The sequence below is a fragment of the Phaethon aethereus genome (assembly GCF_964289735.1).
Source record: "Phaethon aethereus genome assembly, chromosome: 5".
Taxonomy (NCBI): Eukaryota; Metazoa; Chordata; class Aves; order Phaethontiformes; family Phaethontidae; genus Phaethon; species Phaethon aethereus.
In genome coordinates this window covers 27,332,582-27,353,684 of record NC_138579.1, presented here as the reverse complement: position 1 = coordinate 27,353,684, position 21,103 = coordinate 27,332,582, and the positions used below count along the sequence as shown (strand labels likewise).

Here is a 21,103-nt window from a genome sequence, read left to right as displayed (position 1 = left end):
CCAGCATTTCCACCACTCTGGGTCCTGCAGCCACCTGTGCGGCAGCAAGTTCAGGCAAGCCCAAGCCCCAGTCTAACCAGAGCAGGCAAAGCCAAAGCGGGCACATCTCACCTGAGCCGGGTGCAGGGCACTCCTCGCAGTTCTTCCCCCAGCCCTTGCCGACACGGCTGCAGCAGCAGATCTGTTGGGTGATGCGGTGGGAGAGGGGGAAGGAGCACACGCCTCCAGCTGCTGAGCGGTAACACAGCCCCTGCTCCATCGACACTGCTTTGTCCGCTGAAACACAACGGCAGGGTCAGTCCTGGAGATCAAGCTCTATGCTCTCCAAAGAGAGAATTGGGGATGCTCAGCGTCCCCCTATCAGGCCTTTCTTTGCCCATGCCTCCCAGCCTGTCCTGAGGGCTGTCCCATCCTCTCCCCAGAACACCCCCAGGCCTTCAGCCATTGGGCCTTCCCCCCAGCAGTGCCAGCCCCAAGTGAATCCAGCTCCCATGGGAGCTCTCTCAACCCAGGAGGCTGTGTTCTCTGCTGCTGCACCGCAGGCATGTCCCTTCCAGGCTCCGCAGGGGCCATGAGATGTCCATGTAGAAGAATGATGGATGAAGGGGGCCTGAGGCATGGGGACCCATCCTGCAGGACAGCATAACTCAACCGCACTTGCAAGAGGTGGGAAGCACGCTGCAGCTTCCACTCAGCCATGGGGTCCTGCTCAGGCCCCCACCCAAACTGAGGGGTTCCCTGGAGAACTTACAGATGCAATGGCTACGGGATGGGTCCAGCATGGTGCCAGGCTTGCAGGTGCAGCGGAAGCTGCCACGGGTGTTCACACACTCGGCGTCTTTGCACAGGCCCTGCATCAAGCACTCGTTGATATCTGTGGAGAGGAGAGAGCCCAGTGAGATGTGGGCAAGCTGAGGCTGAGCTGAACACCCTACCCAGTGCCCCCCAGTTCAGGTGCCACAGACCAAGGGAGTCTCAGGCATGCTGGTGTCCAAGGCAGCCTCTGCCATCGAGCAGCGTGGTAGGGACCTCTGCAGCGACAGCAGTCCTACACCTGCAGCACAGAGATCGCTCTCTGCAGCTGCTGGGATGGCTCATGAATGACTGCTCTGCTCCACAGTCCTCATGGAAAACAGATGTGGCTCCTCTGGTGAGCAGCCCCGGCAGGGTCACTCTTATGGCCATCGTAATTATTGTTTGCAAGCCTGGACTGGTGAGTCCTGTCCTCTCATCCATCTGCTGGTGCTGCTCGTCTGGAGCCATCATCCACGCAGGTAATCCTTGCTGAGAAACTCAGTGCCAGCATGCAGGGAGGGCAGTGACTGATCCCCTCCAGAGACAGGGAATAGTGGGCCAGGCTGTGGCTCACCGCTGCAGTGTCTTCTTCTGAGAACAGGTTGAGTGAGTGGGAAGATGCCAAACTCAAGCCCTGCCTCAAGCTCTGCCTCTGCCCCTGACTTAGCACACAGCATCAGACACAATCTTTGGGAAGGGAGCTGGGCTTATCCCAGGGAAACACCGTTGGTCTCATCCATTTGGCCTGCAGTAAAGCCTTTCCTACAGCACCATGCAGGAATGTATGAGCTAAGCCAGAGAAGACAGGGATTGGCAAAAGGTGGGTAAGGGAGAGCTGAGGGCAGCTTTCACAGTGTAGAGTGAGGAGGAAGCCCTCCTCATTCATTGATCCAGCTTTATATCTTCACTAAAGGGCTTGGCCCAGAAAAGTAAGCATGCTGACGAAATATATTGTGTTGGGAGGCACAAGCAGTGCAGGAACACCTGTACGGGAGCATGGAGCAGCAGGAGTGGGATGAACCTCAGCACCACCCCAGGACAAATCACAGGAACATAGGCTACAAGCTAAGGGATGGGAGCAGGCAGTGAGGGGGACTTGGGCACACTCGCTGCTCACAGGACAGCTGCGAGCTGCCAAGGCTGAGAAACGCCAACGTGATGCTAGACAGCATCACACCAAACACTTTCCAAAGACACAGGGCAGTCCTAATGCCCTGAGGGCACCCGGTGGTGCTCTAGAGACTGTCTCAAGGTGGGAGGGGTGCAGAGGCAGGCTGCGGGGACACTCGGAAGAATGGAGACACTGGAAGAGCCTGACTGAGAGCAGCTAGGCTCAGGAACAGCTTTCCCACCACTACCTTGTTCCTCAGAGCTGAAACATCACTGCTTGGTGGAAGTGAGGGTGTCACACAGCCAACTGTGACAGCAGGAGTTCAGACTTAATGACCTGAGAGGTCCTCTGCAGCCCTATGCTCTTAAACTCCCCCGTTCACCCCACTGGCTGCCCCATACATGGTTGAGACACACAGGGGCCATCAAGACCACGCCATGACGTTCAGCCAATTGGAAGTACCAACGCTACAGGGATGTGCAGCAGGCCAGGCAGAAGCAGGATTTGGCTGTGTAATGTAATGGTTCCCTGCTCCGTACCAAGCACAGGGCAGAGTGCATGAGAAAAACCAGCGGCCGGACCCCAAATGTGCTGGGAATCCCACTCAGAGAAGAGGCTTGGGCTCTCCAGAGGAGCCTCAGGGCTCATCCCTGTCATGGTCAGAGCACCGTGTCATTCCAACACACCAACTGGACGAAGTGTTTGGCCTCCGTATAAGCAAAGGGGTTGAAGGGATTAGAGTAATGAGAGCACAAAACAAACAAGCACCAAGGGCTGGGCTTTATGAGCTTAATTTAAAACAGGGCCACGTCCTGGCCTCAGTCCAACCTCCTCTCTTCCCCTGGCAGCAGAGGACCCACCCACAGTGGGAATCCCCACAGGGAACAGAAGCAGGCAGGCGCGCTTGGGGCCACATACTCCTACACCCTGCAGCATGCCGGGGACAGGGCTGGCCCACAAGAAGAGGCCTTGGGGACCACAGACCGAGATCCGTACGCTGTCCCAGCTGCTTCCTCCCACCCTATGCAGGGCTGCCAGAAATGGCCATGCTGGGTCAGGCAGCTGGTGATGGAAAAGCGCAGGCTGGTTTTCCCTCGTGCTTGGCAAGCAGAAAGTACCCGAGTCAGCAACAGACACCAAGTATATACAGACGCCAAGGACATATGGACACCAAGGACATAACAGACACCAAGCATATACGGACACCAAGGTGCCGGTGTATATCCTATGCAGTGACCCCTGTGCATGCACACTTCCCTACCACTGTCTCCAACCTGCAGCCTCCAAGACAATCTTTGCCTTATGTCTAGCAACCACGTTATCCCTTCCAGGGCCATCCTTCTTGCTGGTCCCAGCAGCACCGGGAGGTTTCCTGACTGGGTCTGCCAGGCACTCTCAACTCAGGCTTGTTGCAGCCCTGTTCCTGCTCAACGGGATGCAGCAAGGCAAGGAAAAGAAGGGAGATCTTGCAGAGATGAGCCATTTGTTCCTCCGCTGGAAGGCACAACAGACAGCCCTTTCTGTCCATACAGAACAGAGGAATTTGGGCTCCTGTCAGGGCCCTCCTCAAGTCACTCATCTGTGCTTTGACAACAGCCTGCAAAGGCAGAGTTCAGCTCCTTCCCAGCTCAGCTCCTCTTTTGCAGCCAATGGCCTCAGGAACCATCAGCCCTCGTCCAGCTCCTTGGCTCCTCTTCTACCTGGGCTGGCAAGAGAAGACCCCATGCCAAACTGCTCATTCTGGACACCAGGTGAGGTGCTGGGCTTCCTGACACACATCCTGCTGCAACAGCAGAGATGGGAAAAGCTCCCTGAGGCAGCAGAGTGTCTGCAGAACAGTACTTCTCTAGCCTAGCTTACAAAGAAGCATGAAGAGGCACAAATCTCTGGTTCATGCTTTTTCCTGTGCAAAAACAGCTTCCTAGCTAATTCCACATTGCCATTTCCCTCTGCTCCTCTGAGCCTCTCCCTGCTCCAGAGGGGACACAAACCCAGAGCAGGCACTGCAGGTCTCTGCTCGCTGACATGAGTCCCCCCAGCTGCTCTGCTCCGCCAACTCCTATTCGATGTCTCTGGGTAGCTCCTCATACCCGTAGCACTGTCTGTGGCCGCACAGGGGATGAGGTCTGAGCACCAAGGAGAATAGAAGCCGTTGTGCTGTTGAAAGTTCTCCCCCAGGACAATGTGGGGAGGTTGAATCATTAATTAAGTAAGCATGGTGGAAAGTCCCAGCTAAAAGAGATGAGTCATTGGATTGCCAGCCCTGGGTTTGCATGGCCAGGGCCCAGGCTCCCTGCTGCATCTTTGAGATGACACCTCTCAGCTTATCATGAATCACGAGAAGGGAACCATAAAATTCCACTTCAGTCAGAGCACGGAAAAATACAAGCACTATGGGTCCAAGAGATGCCAAATAAACATGAACCGGAGAGAAAAGCAAACAGATAGAGCCTTCCTCATATGGAGCTGAGGGACCATGGGACTGAGAAATGTCCCCCAGCAGCGTTGGGGCAGGCAGGGCAGCCTGGCAACAGGGACAAGTGACATACTTGGAACAGAAGGACTCACTTCTATGGCACTCTCCCGCTTGAAAATTAACTGAACAAGCCAACAACCTTCCCAAATGTTTTCAGGTGACAGAATTCCTGTTGCTTCAGATGATGGGAGAAGTGTTTTAACACTCACACGTAGCAGAGGAGCAACATAGGTCCTTACTGGGTCAGCAGGACTTAGTGGGTGAGTTTTCTTGTGCTGGCCCAACTATGTGCTGACTGTGTTTATCAGCTGAGTCGTGTAGTCCAGTGTCATCTATTTTTTTTCATTCTTGATGAAAGCACAGGGATTTTTATAATATGTCACCTTCTTTGTAGATCTGTATTGGGGAGTTAGATTACTGTATTTTACTTGTGCAAATAATTACAGCTCTGGCAGTGGCTCTGGGAAGGAGAGAGAGATATGAAAGCAGCATCCTTACCTTGGCAGTGGCTCCGGTTCAGCCTCTTGTATCCCTGGGGACACTCCACCTGCCCATTCTCAATCACAGGGTGTGCTGGGAAGAAAGTAAACAGTGTGGGATGTCAGCAGTAAAGCCAGCCACTGGCATCCTACCTTCTCTCTGCCCTCCTTGCGGAAGGGAGAGGGGTCCCTAGGTCTGCCTTGGACAAACCCAGGCAGAGGGACAGGTGGAAGCATTTCCCAAGCAGTATCTTCTGCTGCTTGGCAGGTGCCAACCTGGTGACAAAGGTGATCAAAAGAAGCATGGCCAGCAGGTCGAGTGAGGTGATTCTGCCCCTCTACTATGCTCTGGTGAGACCCCATCTGGAGCACTGCGTCCAGCTCTGGAGCCCTCAGCACAGGAGAGACATGGACCTGTTGGAGCAGGTCCAGAGGAGGCCACAAAAATGATCAGAGGGATGGAACACCTCTCCTCTGAGGACAGGCTGAGAAACTTGGGGTTGTTCAGCCTGCAAAAGAGAAGGCTCTGGGGAGACCTTATTGCAGCCTTCCAGTTGGTGGCTTATAGGAAAGATGAGGACAGACTTTTTAGCAGGGCCTTTAGCGATAGGACAAGGGGTAATGTTTTTAAACTAAAAGAGGGTAGATTTAGACCAGATATAAGGAAGAAATTTTTCACCATGAGGGTGGTGAAACACTGGAACAGGTTGCCCAGAGAGGTGGTAGATGCCCCATCCCTGGAAACATTCAAGGACAGGTTGGACAGGGCTCTGAGCAACCTGATCTAGTTGAAGATGACCCTGGTCACTGCAGGAGGGTTGGACTAGATGACCTTTAAAGGTCCCTTCCAATCTAAACTATTCTATGATTCTATGACCCAGAGGTGCTGCCTGTGCTTCATATTTATCACTGTGTCATCTCGGCTCCTCCGAGGCCAGCTTGGATAGCCAGGCAGCACATGACAAGGGGGACCAGAGTGAAAGGAATGGCAGTGGTCCTTGATAAGATGCTGAAATAACAGCCCAGGGCCTGTTTATTACATTTTCCCTCTTTTTAACTGCATGTGATTTCCTGCCCCGATCACTCTCATCAAAGAAAATTTCAAACTGCTGCTTGAAATAGTTTTGTGGGGTTCAAAATGGCCTATAAACATAGCCAATTAAATCTTTCCAAATATTTTAAAGGCAAGTAAAATGTGGCCCACATATACCAAGGAGGACAAATTTAGGCACCATATTTTAGAGCAAGGGAAAGGGAATCCAGGAGGACATGGGTTGGGAAGTGAGTAAGCATGGGGTGGGGTAGGAAGAAGGGTGCTTTGCCTAAAATTGGGATTTTCCCAGGGTGGGGTTTCTTTTTAATTTTCTGGACCATACGTTCAGAAACAAGAAGTGTCTGTAACAGCTAAGTGACTGCCCAAACATATTCCCACCACTCAAATTCCTCCTGCCTGGCATCAGTAGCTCACACCCTGGTGTCATACATGGAAAGCCCTCCATAGCAATAGCCGTATTGAGGATCTGGCAGATTCCTAATGCATTGCAGCTTTCAAGAACCAGGGACAAACTGAGACCATCACCAAGGTCGGAGATGGTCGGGATAGAGCCTGCAAAGTTTAAAGAACACAAACCACGTGCTGGGGGCAGAGAAGAGGCATGTCCATAACTTTTTGTCCTGGACACTTTGGCCCTATAATGCAGTTTAAAGCTATTTTAGGACACTTCTTGAAAGGCAAAAGTTAGGGACCAGCCTCCTAGGGTAAAGATGCTTGGGAAATAAAAGATGGGAGAACAAGATGCCATTCACCAGCCTGTACTACGAAGGAGAATAGAAAGCCTGGTTTCCCCAGGTATATAAAATGAAGTTACAAGGTTTTCCAGGTGCAGAGAGATCCTCAGTGGCTAGATGAATAAGGTGAAAAATCTCTTCACCTCCTTCAACAGTTCAATCATGAATTGTAAGCAGGAGGTGCTTACAAACATCTGGATGTTAGGGGCAAGGGGGCTGCTGGTGATACTGTGTATCACTGGGTACATTTCCAATCTTCTGGGAAGGGAAAAACAACCTCTGGCTCACGGACTCCAGGCTCAGTGCCCTGATGGGATTCCAGGTCCTCCCACACCACAGCCTGTGGCCTTGGGGCTGCCGACAGGCATTAACTGTGCTTGGAAGCATCTGTCAGCCTCAGGACGATGTGATAACAGACGCCCAAATGAAGCAGCATTGTTATGCGCGAGCCCTCCGATGGGGAGCCAAGCATGCCAGAGATCAAACAGTGATGACGTGTCAGCTCCCTCTCCAAAAAGCCTTTGCGGAGAAACAGATCCTGCAGCATCACTCCACCAGATGCTGCTGGGCAGAGGGCAAGGCAGAAAATACCAGTGATGGGGGGTGAGCGTGCAGGTCTCATGCCACCTCAGCACTTGTACAACTCCAGTCTGCAGAAACCTGTGGCTCATTATTGCAGCAAATCACTCGTGAGGCTGCGGATCAATGTCTTAATTTTGCAAAGAAACACGCATTCCCTGGAAGGAATAACTGTAATGTAATGTGAGCAGATCTTTCTGTACCAAAGGGAACCAAGACAATTTCTGAACTACTGGATGGAGGCTGCTCTCTTTCTGCCAGGACCTGGCCGCAAGGGAAGACAGCGTGTGGCTGCAGGAGGATGTAAGCTATTAACTCTCAGCTTTGTACTTGGTTACTTGAGCAGAGGACCATTTCCTTCCATGAGCTCTGATGTTGCCGAACTACAGCAGAGACAGCCAATAACCCCTGAAAAAGCAGTCTAGGAAATCTGAGTTTACTGCAAAGGGGATCAGCATCCACCCCTCTCCCATGCAGTAGGAGTGCGAGGCCATTCCTCTGGAATCCAGCAAAGAGCAACGCCTGGGAAAAAGCCAACGTGACAACCGAAGAGGGCAGAAATCTGTCAGCACCCACAGCCAGAGGGGTCCCAGCCTCCTGTGTCTGTCTGTCTGTCTGTCTGCGCTCTCTCCAGGAAGAGGTGCGCCCAGAGCCTGAGGCCAGGGACAAAAGCAGCTGAGATGCATCTGTCAGGCAGAGGGATTTCAGGCTTGCTGAGGGTGTGATTTCGGAGCCTCATCTCTTGGGCACTTCAGCCCCATGGGTGCTGCACCGAAGCAATGTGCTCACCAGGTACCTGCACACCAGGACTTCCCCTTGGCTCTCCTCATCACTCCCTCCAGCTCTGCTTCATCCCACTGCCCGGTGCTGCTTTCTGCAAGCTCTGCAGGCACCGAGCATCCCTGGCAGGGCCGGGCTCTCACAGAGGAGCATGTGTGTAATAAGGTCACAGATCCAAAAAGGAGGAGGTGAGTATGAAGCAGCCACAGCCCAGGACTCCCACCAGCACCTTTGTCAAATTTGTCCCCAGCTAGAACAACACTCAAGCACAGCAGAATGAGAAGGGAAATGAATGCACAGAAATCAGTCAGAGGTATTTTGCAGCCTAGCAGGATGATTTTAAACAGCCAGGTGCACTTCAGAAGTTGTCTGTCACTTCCCAGGAGAAGAGGCTTTACCCAAGGGCCCTGGCTGAACTGTCTGAAGACAGCATGAAGCAGCTCAGGCTGATGGTGAAATGGAAACAAACCACTTCTAGTGGTGGTAGCCCCAAGGGCCTGAGTGAGGCAAGGTTTGTAGGATGAGATAATACATTGCCTTAGGCCATCAATATCACTTTGTTAAAAAGGGAAAAGGCAAGCCTGAGGTCAGATGAGAAGTGAGGAAATGCTTGGCTGCTGAAAGCTAGCCCATTTCTTTCAACTCTTTCCATTTATCCTAAAAAAGGCATTATCTCTTTGAGAAATCTTGCCTTGCTGAACTCCTTTGCCACTTTCAGTACTCACAGACATTTCTGGAGACCCTGAACTGGCTCCACAGAAGAACCCCAGCCCTGGCTGGACCCTGGGCATCTCCCCATGCCCGCAGTGGGCACAGAGTGTGCAGTCATGAGGGTGGCTGTGGTGCCTCTGCTTGTTCTGGGTTTTCCAGCATGTGGGAGATGAAAGGAGCCAGAGCGCATGGTCTTGTGGCATCTGGAGTTGTGGACTCATTCAAACCTCAGCTTGGTTTAGTGTGAAGAAGATGAGCCTCTACTGCAGAGAGGACCTCAGCTGCTGAACTTGCTGGCAGAAAAGCAGAGCAGCTCCAACCTCATAGGAGATCCTGAGAGAAAACATACTGGAGATGCTAGACCAAGAAGTAGGCTGTGAGGATGAGTTCCCAGGCAGAACGGACAAGAGGGAAAGGACACGAATCCTTCAGTCCAGATCTGTCATGACCACTCTCTTCTCCTCTGGGTGGTCTGTGGTAGGCAGGATTCCGCAAGACTTTCTCCAATGCCCCAACAAAGGCTACCATAGCAGGGGATGAGGAGGGCATGCACCAGTGCTGATGTGCAATACGAAACTAAGCCCTTTGCTCTACTCATGGTCAATAAAGATCTTCAAGGTGGAAAAGATGCTTGAAGGAAAAAAAGATTCTGGTAATTACTGTTGGCTTTTGGGGTCATTTTAACAGAGAGAACCTCATTCTGCTCACACAGTGGCTTCCAGCTGGGACAAAATACCTCTGTACCTTAAAAATCCCACTTTTAAAACACTGTGCCGCTGTGTGCCGAGACCACAATCCTGCACATGGATCCTGCACACTCTGCAGAACAAGGCAGTCCTGAAAATGCTGCGCTTTCCCAGGTATTGCTCTCTGTGGTACTGCCACAATCTTGCAGAGGTTTCAGCTTCTTTCCCCACCTCCAGCCCTTCTTTACTGTACTGGACAGACTCCCTGTGGCACATGGTGTAGCGGTGGCAGAACCAGCCCCTCCGTAGCCTCCTTTCCCATATTTCCATTTTTTTTCCCCTGTATCCTCCCTGATCTGATGGCAACAAGAGCAGACCAAGGGGTTGATTTTCAGGGGGCTTCCTGTGGCTGTTTCAATGCCTGCAGGCACAGCACAGGGGAGCATGCAGCTTGTGGAGCCGCTTGGCGTTTCTGATGACGACAGCTCCATGGGTGAGCTGCCACCCCTCTCGCAGTGGGAGGTCTGTTTGGGAAGTGCTGTGGATGCCAAGCCAGACATTACAAGATCCAACTTTCCAGTGAAATTCAGACTTTTCTCTAGGACAAAAAACTTGAAAAAACACCGGGAGTGGGAATAAAAACAAAACAATAGCCTTCAAAGACTTGTTTCTTAATGCAGTTAAAACTCATAGGCAGGAGGAGAGAAGGCAGCCCAGGAAGATCTACAGTGAGCACAACCGGTGGGTGTGCAGCCCAGCCCACGCTCAGGCTGACTGCAGCCTGAAATAAGGGATAGCGGGCAGTGAAGAACCAAGACCTAGAAGACGCAGATTTACTGCTGCACCCAGAAAGTCCCCCAAAGCCCCACAGAAAGGTGAGACTTGTAGCTCCTGCACAGCAGAGGGGAGGGTGTCTGTCACCGGTATGGGCTTCTCCTGGAGCGCTGATGGTCACAGAGGCGTGTGGTCTCAGGATCAGGGAGGTGGCAGAGGAGGTCTGTGACCCCCTCTGGGCAGAGTGCCTTGCCTTGCCTTCTGAAAAAACTATCCGCTACCAATTTCCTTCATCCCCACGTGCCTGAGGAGGGCCAAGGCTTCAGGGAAACCAGTGTCCAAATCTACACCCTCCCTGGGGTCTGTGTCGACCTGCAGCTTGGGTCTTGCTGGTTTTAGTTTCTACCGACCATCTCTTGAGCTTGTTCCAGTGTGTTCTTCCTCACAGAGCACTGTATACCCCAAAATAGTATACGGTCTGGCAGGTAAGCAGGAGTGGCTCTGCCCAGCAGTGTGCCTGCTACTAGCCCTGGATCCTGAGCTTGCCATGGGACAGGACATCGCTTCAGTGCAGCTTCCTCACCAGCAATGTTCAAATACCCTGCTGGTCTTTGGGCTTCCTCCCAGCTACATCCAAGTGTCTCTATACCAGCTGCTTCCTCAGCCTCCGATTCCATTTCCCCACTATCAGTCTTCAAGTTTTACCTCCCAGCTCCCATATCCTCCTACCTCTCTGTTCTAGCCTTTCAGCATGTGCTCCAGCACCTCCTCCGTGTACTGAAGACCCAGGAGAGACACTGGATGTCTCCCTCTGATTTATCCTATCTTGCAGAGAAGCACATTTCATCCAGACATCTCCAGACAGAGCTGAAGGACTGCAGCTTCATGACAGCATGCAGGTGTCTTGCCACTCTCCAGGGACCTGCCTCTGGCTCATCTCCTTCTTTCATGGGTTGTGTGACAGCCTTTGCCCCAACAGCTCACAGAGCAAGCTCTTGGCCCTCGCCTTTCTCCCCAGGGTTTTCTCTGACATACCCTGGGGATCCCGTCTTCAGCTCTCACTTACACAAGCAACAGCAAACTCCCAGCAACTTCTACTATAGCCTGCTTGAAAAGTCAACTCTGGGTCCATTTCTCTGAAGGGTCCTAATGATATACAGCCTCCCAGCAGCAAACTAGACAGCCGAAAGCCTGAGCAGAGCCTAAGGAAACCTCTGAGACTAATGTAACAAACACCCACTACAGAGAGTCCTGGCCAGATCAAGCCCACCTCTACCTTAATTCTGAACTCAGCTTTTAACATGGTCTCCTTAGGATGCAGACAAAGTGTTCAAGTGCCTTGACTTTTCTGATGCTGGGCAAAACACAAAAAAATAGCAGGGATTGGTCACGGCAGGTTCGCTCGGACAGATGCCTGCCTCTGATTCTTCTTCTCTGATGTCTTTCCGCACACAAACACATACTAAACATGAAAGCTGCAGTCGACAGAGACATCCGGACATATCCAGACTCTACTAACAATCAGTGTCTCGGGCAGACAGTCAATCCAAACAAGCTCTCCATTTGTCTAGCTCTTGCCTGGCTGCACTTCTGTACATTTGTAAGTGTTTACACTGAACTAGCTTCTGCCATTTCTGTCTCTGGTTGCTGGAATTAAATTCCCAGCACTGTCAAGTCTGCTGTGGTGCATGCCTCCCTGGGACACATGAGCACAAGGAGAAGTTCTCTCCGAAGACCACAGTGCCAAGAAGAAAGCTGGAAACATCCACTGGACATGTTATCTCTGTGCACGAGACGCCAGGTCACTGAACTACAGCCCTGTGACTCTGAGTGAGCACAACACAGGCCAGCAAGACAAGGAGACAGAAGGGATGTAAGTAAGTGTGGGATGTGGTCTACAGGCAGAAATGATGTGGCATGATGCCTTCATGCTGGACAGGCATGGACCTGGGAGCCCTGGCAGAGGAGGCACAGGGTGATTAGAGTCTACAGTGCTTGATAGCTCTGTTAGAACCATCAGATCATGGAGGAAGGACAGTTTCCCTGGCTCCACTCTGGGGTGAGATCTCTGGTGTGTGAAGACAGCACGCCAGAGAAAAGCATGCCAGCCACCTAGGCTTCTCACTTCACAGCAGCTGGGCTCTCTTAGGCTGCCTCCATCGAGTGTCTGCCTTACAGCTCCCTTCACTTGCACTGTGTGGTCTCCTGCATGTGGGGTTGTTATGGGGCAGTCAATCAGAGGTAGCCAAAGGAGGAAGATACTTGCACACGATTAAAGAGGATGAAAATGGCCCCTTCAGCTATCCTGAATTCCTGCCAAAATCAACAAGAGCCGTTTGGTCTCCAACGGGGAACTTTATCACCCAAAGCCAGAGGGACTGAGACTGGGATTTTTTTGTGGCACAGGAAGACAGAAGACCCACGGGGATACATTTTTCATATCCCCATGGAACTAATCTGAAAAAAAGCCAGACAAGCATCTGTCCATGCAACGAAGACCAGCAGCAGCAACCTCCCTTGAGTTTCAGCTGCTGCTGGGACACGGGGCATGTGCTGAGCTGTGGAAGTGGGACCTGCTGGCAGCTAGGAGGCATTTAAGTGCATTTGGTCTACTGGCTGGCTGACTGCAAGGAACAAATGGGGTATTTCGTGCTTGCTTTCACATCTTGGAAGCCTGTGATTACAGATGCAGTCTGAAGCCTGAAGATCAAAGTCCAGCAGAGCAGACACTGCTGCGGCTCTGGCCGCTAAGCGATACCTAGTACCCTGGCATTGAGAAAGAGAAAGGAGGTGCAGAGATTTTGCAGCGACCTGCAGCCTAACAGAAGCGTTAAGTGGCCCCCCTGCTTCCCAATGCAGGCATCAGAGAGACCGGGTGAGAAACGGGGAGGCTGCTGCGAGATGGGGAGGAGAAAGCCGTGACTGGGGATACAAAGGTTGGGGATGAAAAGAAGGGGGCTGAGGTCCATATGGAGCATTTCCTTGTTTGTGGTGGGCCTGGCAACCCCACAGTCACCCCCATGCCCCAGCCCAAGGCTCCCTCGGGGCTGGCATGCAGACGAGGGCAGGCATGCAGCAGCATGGCCTGGGGCCACAGCAGAGCTGTACAGAGCAGGAAGATGACAGCAATCAGAGCTCCCCAGATCTGCGCTGGGTTCCAGGATGCTGACAACCTCGTCTGTGATTGTGAGGAATTTGGCTCCAGACTGCTCTACCCCTGGCTGAGGAGGAACTGAATCAAGGGAGGACAATGAGATGCAAACAGCTCTTGGGAGCGTGCGTGCGAGTGAGCGGGACAGCCCCTGGGCAGTGCTAGAAGGCACCAACACCACAGTGGCTTGCACAAAACCTGCCGCCTTGGACACCTCCGCTCTCCTCAGGGGTCAAAGTCTCCTGGACCATGGGGTCTGTTTAATTTAGTCCTTCAATCCAGTGAAGGCATGTGAACGAGCAGCCAGGCAGAGATGAAAAGGGGCAGACAGGCAGGCAGGGGTGAGGCGAGCAGCTCCCAGTCCACATTGCACAGGACATATGCACCTTGCCCCTGCACCAGACCCGGCCAGCACCGGCTGCTGGAGCCACTGTGCCCACAGGGCTGCCTCCCCCCAGCCAGGAGTCCTTCAGCACAGCCTCTCCCCCAGGATAGGGGATGGGGCCACAGCATGAGAGGCCATGCCCATCATGGAGCACCCCGAGCGAAGTGGCCGAGGAATCCCCGTCTCCCGCTGGATCAGTCTGTCCGGCTCCCGAGCGCAGCAGAAACGGGGCTGGACGCCCATGCCCCTGGAACAGACCCCGGGTGCTCTCCTGCCAATTGTTTGATGTAGTGTTATTTCCAGAGCCCCTGCCAAGCCCGTGCTGGGCCCAGAGCAAGCCCGTAACTCTATAGGACCAAGTCTGCAGCCTCCTCCACCGCTCTGGGACTGCACCTCCTAAAACCACGGCCGCTCTTTTCCCGTTTCTCCCTCCGAGTGGGGCTGGGACAGCAGGAACCACTGGCCGCACTGGGGTTTTGCAGCAGCGGTTTGGGGAGAAAGCACTGAGCCTGGAGGCAGCAGTGGAGCAGGCATGGCCCCACACACCGCCTTGGACGCGCTGCCCGCCTCTGAAGGCCTTGGGCAAAGGAAAGCCACGCAGCGAGGGACCCGTGGCTCTGCTACACACCTCCTCAGCCGTGTGAGGCAGCCTGACTATTTTTGCTTGCTGAGGGTACGGGCTGTCCATCATGCTGTCCCGCGTGGCAGCAAGCACTCACCTGGCCGCGGCGGGCAGGCCAGGCACTGCTCTGCGCCCCAGAAGAGCCCCACGCTGCCGCAGCAGTCCTCCAGCTTGGTCAGCCCCGGCAGGGCGTTGGTGCACTGCGAAGAGAGGACCAGAGGGTCAGGCTTCTGCGGGACGGGGAGGGGATGCACGCCTGTCGGCTGTGGCCAGCTGGCGTGGTGGCGGTGGCAGAGCCAGCATGGGGGACAATGGCTTGGGGTCAGCAGCTGGCACAGTCCTCCTGGCACAGCTTCCCACCAGGACACGGTGGGACCAGGGATGCAGTTTAAGACAGTAAACAGTTGTGCAGACAGAAAAACACGAGACTCCCTCAGCTGCACCCCTCGGAGGGGAAGGGGACATCAAACGGAGCAGGAGACGAACCAGAGATGATATCACCCAGCAAAGCCCTGGGATCAGCCCCGTGCCTGGCTGATTAGCCAGCGAAATGGGTGCACCACTCCAGCCCCGCAGGGAGCTTGCGGTCAGGCACTTTCCTCTGCTTAATGAGTCTCTTTTTCCCGCCCCCCTGCCCCCCCGGCAAGGCCCTCTGGATTACAGGCTTCCCCATTAGAGCGGAGCCGCCATGGCCCACAGGCCGGAGCTGGCCCCCGTCCAGGCGCGCGTGGCCGCCTGCCCAGCGCTCGCATACCGATCGGCTCGGCTGCGGCTGAGCGGGGAGAGGCGAGCGCTCCCCGCTGGGCTCCTCGCCCTCTCCCGGGAACAGCATCACCCCGGCTGGGCGAGGTGCAAGCGCTGCAAGGGTACCCGCCGTCACCCCCCTTGCCCCCCGCAGAGCATCTCCCGCAACCTCTCCGGGCATCTGCGAGCATCTCAGTGCATCACCATCTGTTCCCAGGGGCAGAGAGCTGCCGTCTCCCCATGGAGGAGTGGGGCTTTTCCAGCCCCAGGGTCTGATCTCATTTATTTTTGCACTAGGGAATGGCTGAGAACATATTCTGCTAGAAACGGCTTGGATGGGAGCAACTGAAGGACAGGATGGGAACTGGGAGCAATCCCCCAAAAGGGCTGGGGAGCAGTTGGGAGGGGGCCAAGTCCCAGGCTGCCCAGCCAGGGGGTCTTGCTGAGAGCGAGCTGCTCCAGGGGAGCTCACAGGTGTTCCTGTGGGTGCCAAAAACCTCCCATGCTTTTCCAGTGACGCAAGAAAAACATATGGGGAAAGACAAAATAAGAAATTATGATTACTGCGGGACAGGGGTGAGAAAGCCCCTCACGTGCATTTGCTTCCCAAGCCCCAACCAAGCTGCCCGGGAAGGCGTCGCTCCATGGAAATCAGACTTTCATTTATCGTCTGAGAGGGAAAGGAATTTTCCTATGTTTTATATGTTTCCTACAATAATCGCAGAGTGTGGCTGTAAATGTTGCTATAAATAGGGCACCCTTTTTAAACGAGACTGTGTGTGAAAGCCATCAAGTCTGGGCTGTGCTGCCCCAGGGCACAGCCTGGTCAGGGCAAGGAAGTAAGGTCTCCCTGTTGGACCAAAAGAAGGGATTTTCTTCTAACACATTGCTGCCCATGCCCACGGCACCTGGGTGATGCCCACGCTGATGTCGAAAAGCTTCACGCAATGAAAGGCCACCCTCCCTGGCAGTGCACCCATTCCCCAGAACAAGAAACATATCTACACACATGCCCTCCAATGCTTGATGGGTGATGCCTTACCTGCCCATGGAGAGCCTCCCGAAAGCACCTCCCCAGCAGCCCTGGGGCTCTCTGCTGCTGCTGGCCACTCTCTGTGGCAATGCTGTTGCCATTCCCATGGGCATAGGTGTACCAGGGCACGGCGGCCAGCTGAGGCACCAGCACTGCCTCCACGCTGTTCTCCTCTGACATCTCTGCATCACCCCGCACCCTGGCCACCTGATGAATCTGCACGGTGGCTTCTGGAGGGTGGTTGATGTGGACGTTCACCAGGGAAGGGTTTAGGGAAGCTGGAAGATGAGTTTATACCACAGTTGTGACAATCTGGCGACAGTTTGGCAACTGAAGAGCATCTCATCATCAACAAAGTCACAATGGAGGAGAGGCAGACTGACCCCACCAGGAAATCTACAGGAAGATTGCATCTAAAAGAAAACCATTCTCTGGCCCCAAAACAGGACAAACATACCAAAAACTTTCCCCAGCAACTTGAGGCCTTCAGAAACTAAGGCAACCAATTTGCTAACAACCTGGCCTGAAAAGGCAAGCATAAGGAGATAGTGGCCTCCTCAGGCCTGTTAATGGCTCCCCTGAAAATCTGAGGAGCACCCAAGCAGGAGTACTCAGAAACATAAGGGAGACCTGGGCTTCTGGCAAAAGAACCTAACACCAGCAGGGAGCCACCGGCACAGGAAATGGTGCTGAGAGTGACTGTTTTTAACCTAATTCCAGCACTGAGTTTAGGAGTTCAGAGCATCTTCTGACTTGACACCCATCCCTTGCACCTGGTCCAGTGCTAGCCCCATCCATCCCTTGCTCCCCACAGCATTTCTCCCGTTCTCCCTGCTTCCCACACCCACCACCCCAGCCGCCCTTCAGTCCCAGGAGGGTCAGCCCACGGCTTTTCAAGAGCAAGGTGCTGGGGCAAACGTCCTTTTCCATGCCAGATGCCTCAGCAGGCAGAGGAATGCGGGGTCTGGAGCCCCCGGCCACGCTCACCCAGCTGGTTGGACAAGGGCAGGGTGTAGGTGGAGTGCTTCATAGAGCCACTGGCCAGGGTCTTTGGGGCTCTCCCTCCTTGTTTCTTTTCCAGAGAGGGAACAGGCAGGTGGCAAAATTTCCCTGTGGAGTTGGAGGGACACCAGCACTCGTCCCGGCCCACGCAGCGCCCTCCGTTCAGGCAGGGGATCTGGCAGAAGTCTGCAAGGCAAAGAGAGGTTTGCTTAGCAGAGAAACTGAGACACTGCCTCTAGCCAAGGGGCGGCTGGGCAAGGCCAGGCACCTGTCTCTGGGCCAGCACTAGCCCCGTGGTGCCCAAGTAGCAGATGCAGCACTGGGCTGGGGTCAGCACTTGTGGCCTGGAGGCAGCTGGGGGTCCCTGCTGTGCACCACCATCCAGCAGGCAGCAGGTGGAGAAGCTGGGGTCCTCCCTGAGCTCTGCTCAGTGTTGGAGTTGTGGGTTGAGGATGATGAGTCCTCCATTGGGTTCTGGGGCCATAGCCAGCCTGGGGCACCTATGCCCTGTGGGGCAGCCCCCCAGGGCCAAGGTGGTGTTACTGGCAGAGCAGGATCCCTCGGAGTGGGGCAGGAGCTATGGCAGCCACATGTGGTCAAGTCAGCACAATTCCTTCTCTCCTGCATCGCCTCCTCCCCACTTGGCAGGGTTTTTACTCCCAGCCCAGAAGGGAGCTCAGTGGGGATGGGAGAGGCAGAAGGAGAGAACCGGCAGAAAGCCACGTGCTCAGAGCCTGTCTCCTGGCCAGCCCTGGCCCTGCCAGCAGTTCAAGTGGGAGAAGCGTGGAGTGGGACAAAAGAACTAGGAGCAATTTGTCTGCACAGGCTTGGAAAAAGCATCCACAAATGTAACTGAAGTCACATCTTTTCTGGCCTCATCAGATACTTGGAGCAACCCACTGCATCTCTCAGTGTGAGCGACACTCAGGCAAGGCACGGGATTTCCTGACAGATCATCCTGACTCATTTCAGTGTGAGATGAGACGCTGCCGCTGCACATCCCCAGATGGCTTGTTAGGTTCATCCCAGGAGAGGAGCTCCCATCCTGCTCTGAGTTCATTTGCTTGTGCCCAACAACCAGTTTTGGGGGGAGGAGACACATCTTTGGACTGGGATCTAGGCAGAAATTCCCATGAACCCCATATCTGTCGGTGTCCACAACAGCCAGACTTTGCACTATCTCAGTGTTAGAAGAACTTGAAAGTTACAGAGGCTTTCAGAGGACGAGTCCCACCAGGTCCTGTGGACTGCTCCCACCAACTGGCTCCAAGAGGATGTGCGCAACCCACAGCTGGGTATCCCAGTGACCTGATGAGCAACCCCAGCATCTCTGAAAGGTGAGCAGCAGCCCTGTTTATAGAAACAGCTTGCAACATGCAGCCAGCTCCCCTTGCTGCCACGTGAGTGAAAGGAGAGAACAGGAGGAAATTAGGTGATGAAAGTCAGCCCCAAGACTGGATGCCAACGAAAGCAGTGAGCTGGCTCTGAGAAGGAGGGGGTGGCGTGGTGAGGCTTGGCTGCAGGCCTGACTCAAACACACACATCTCCCCTACCTGGGGTGGGATGGAAACAGAAGTTGCTTGTCCAGGAAAGAGAGCAATGAGGCAAGGTCTGTATTCCTCCCACAGAGACAGAATAAGCCCCAAAGAGCCCAGGAGGCATCTTCCAAGGCACTGAGAGAGGCCATCTCCTCCCATCCCTATAGCAGCCCAAGCCCTCAGCCTGTAGAGGCAGGAAAGGCAGAAGTAAGAGAGGGGGGTAGGAGACAAGAAGATGGGCCAGGGGCCTTGGGGTGCTCACAGATGCGGAAGCCAGATTTGGGATCGTGGTCATGCCCCCCTTGGCTATAGAGAGTGGTGGTGTCTCCTTTCTCGCAGCTGTTGTAGCAGCGTCCGCTCCGGCACGTCTGTTTGCAGATGGTGGGTGTGAAGACAATTTTTATCTTCCTAATCTTCTCTGTCAGGTTGGCCCCTATGAAAAAAAAAATAGTGCTAAGTGGAAACAGCATCGCCAGGCCAGGGGGCTGATAATCTGCAGTTCAAGCTCCAAAGCATCCCCAGAGCAAGGAGGGGGCTGTGTCCCTCCCGGGGGCAGTGTGTCTCCTTGCCCCTTGCTCACTCCAGCCTCTGCTCCAGCATCACTAAAGGTTTATCAACACATGAAAAATGGCCAGCAGCATACTCTGCCTGCCCAGCTGGGGCGGCATAATTTCCTGTGAAGGGACACACATGCGCTAACTCCAGTATAAAGAGTGTTCTTTTGCTTTAGACAGTACTTCTCCTCAAGCCATGTCAGCAGCAGGGAGACAGGCTGCCCTTAAACCACTGTAAGACTTCCCACACAAACAGCCACACTGGTATCCATCAAAGAGAGCATCAGCGCTTGAGAAAATCAATGTCTCCATGTAAGTGTCCCCTGGCCTCCTGCAGTTACCTGTGGTTCCTCACCATCCTCACATTAGATAAGGGGAGAAATGGCACTCAGAGCTCCTGTGGGCTTGCAGAAAATGGGCAACAGGCGGAACTGTTGTGTAACCAGCTGGCTTGACACCATAGCCCTCCACCCCTGCCCAGCGAGACAGCTGTTTCTGTGGGTGTCCCCCTGGGTGTGCTCACCCCCAACTCTCCCCATTTCAGTCCCCACTTTCAATTACACCTTCAGTCAGGCTCACGGCCCTACTCATAAGGGCTGAGATGCCACATCGTGCCTCCTTGGGGAACCATGGCTTCAGCGGGGGCCAAGCTGCAAAAGACAACTTGCATCTGTCCTAGCTGGGGAGCTGCTGAGGCTCTGCCTCCGCAACTGCACGTCCCAGCAGCCTGGCCTGATCCCTGCTCATGTCAGAAGGCATCAAGGGGGCAGCCAACGGGAAGAACTAGATGCTGGTTGCACAATCTGATCTCGAGGGCTGCTCAGGCTGATGAGAAAGTTGGGAGACACCATTCCTACAGACCGACGCAATCCCCCCTTCAGGACAGCATGCTGGGGTGATGTTCAACACCTCTGGGAGGCATCTGTCACATCCCCCTGTCTCCTCTCCCCTGCCGTCAACATTTTGCTCCCCTCTCCTCCAGTAGGGTCTCTTTCTTCACCAAGCCTAGCAATGCCCATGCCGACCTTCCCTCTCCATCCCACTCAGCGGCACAGTCCTGGGAGTCTAGGGTTTCTTGGGCATCCTCAGTCACACCATTGCCCTTCCCCAGGACACCCCAACAAGAAGCCCCAAGAGAGTGGCAGCCCTGGAGATTTGTGGCAGCCCTTACCCCTTGCAGATACGGTGTGCTCCTGGGAAATCGTGTGTGGCCCAGAGCTGCTCTGCTCATGTCCATTCCCGTTGGGGAGTGCATTAGAGGTGAGTTGGCCATTGCTGGCTGGGTAGCGCCGGACAGTCCGTGATGGCCCTGTGTGCTGGGGGGAGACAGGAGAGCCAATTCTGCTCTGAGTCCTGTGGAAGAGAAAAAATGAACCGATACTCCTCACGAGTAACTGCACTGACCCACAGTGCCTGTCCACCAGGATGGCATGCAGCAACCTTCACTGCCGAGCTGCCTGAGCCACTACCAGGACACAGAGCCCTGCTTACCTGAGCAGCGTCCCTCACCTGCTTTCAGTCATCACGATGGCACTGTTTCACACTAGGGACTGTGCCCCACATCCTGAGCCTGGCAGGACATAGTGCTCACCAGGATACCCTCCCTGTACCATCACATCAGGCTGCCCCACCACAGGGCTGCCTTGCAGCACCTCTGTTTGCCTGTCATGCTCAAGGGCTGCTCCTTGCCCCACCACATCCCTCCCCCAGCAAATACAAGCAGCTCCAAATCAGTTCATTCTTATGGTGGGAGCTTTTTCAGGACCTGTATTCCCAGCCCCAGATGAGCACTGAAAAACCAGCAAAGTGGTCAGAAGAGAAGCCAGGCAAGCAAATAAGCAAATAAGCAAAACTTGGCCCACAAGAGTCACAAATAAGAGAAAATGACCAAGAAC

At 54.2% G+C, this 21,103-nt stretch overlaps 1 protein-coding gene across 1 annotated transcript in view; it reads right to left on the bottom strand.

Moving 5' to 3' along the window:
- Nucleotides 1-21,103, bottom strand: part of LTBP2 (latent transforming growth factor beta binding protein 2) — a 75,317-nt gene that overhangs the window by 20,461 nt on the left and 33,753 nt on the right. Inside the window, exons 4-11 of the mRNA XM_082000036.1 lie at nucleotides 20,380-20,561; nucleotides 18,917-19,087; nucleotides 17,102-17,302; nucleotides 16,124-16,392; nucleotides 14,435-14,537; nucleotides 4,881-4,955; nucleotides 752-874; nucleotides 112-276 (exon numbers count right to left, since the gene is read on the bottom strand). Coding sequence (XP_081856162.1) covers nucleotides 112-276; nucleotides 752-874; nucleotides 4,881-4,955; nucleotides 14,435-14,537; nucleotides 16,124-16,392; nucleotides 17,102-17,302; nucleotides 18,917-19,087; nucleotides 20,380-20,561 — 1,289 coding nt within the window. The remainder of the gene's footprint in view (nucleotides 1-111; nucleotides 277-751; nucleotides 875-4,880; nucleotides 4,956-14,434; nucleotides 14,538-16,123; nucleotides 16,393-17,101; nucleotides 17,303-18,916; nucleotides 19,088-20,379; nucleotides 20,562-21,103) is intronic.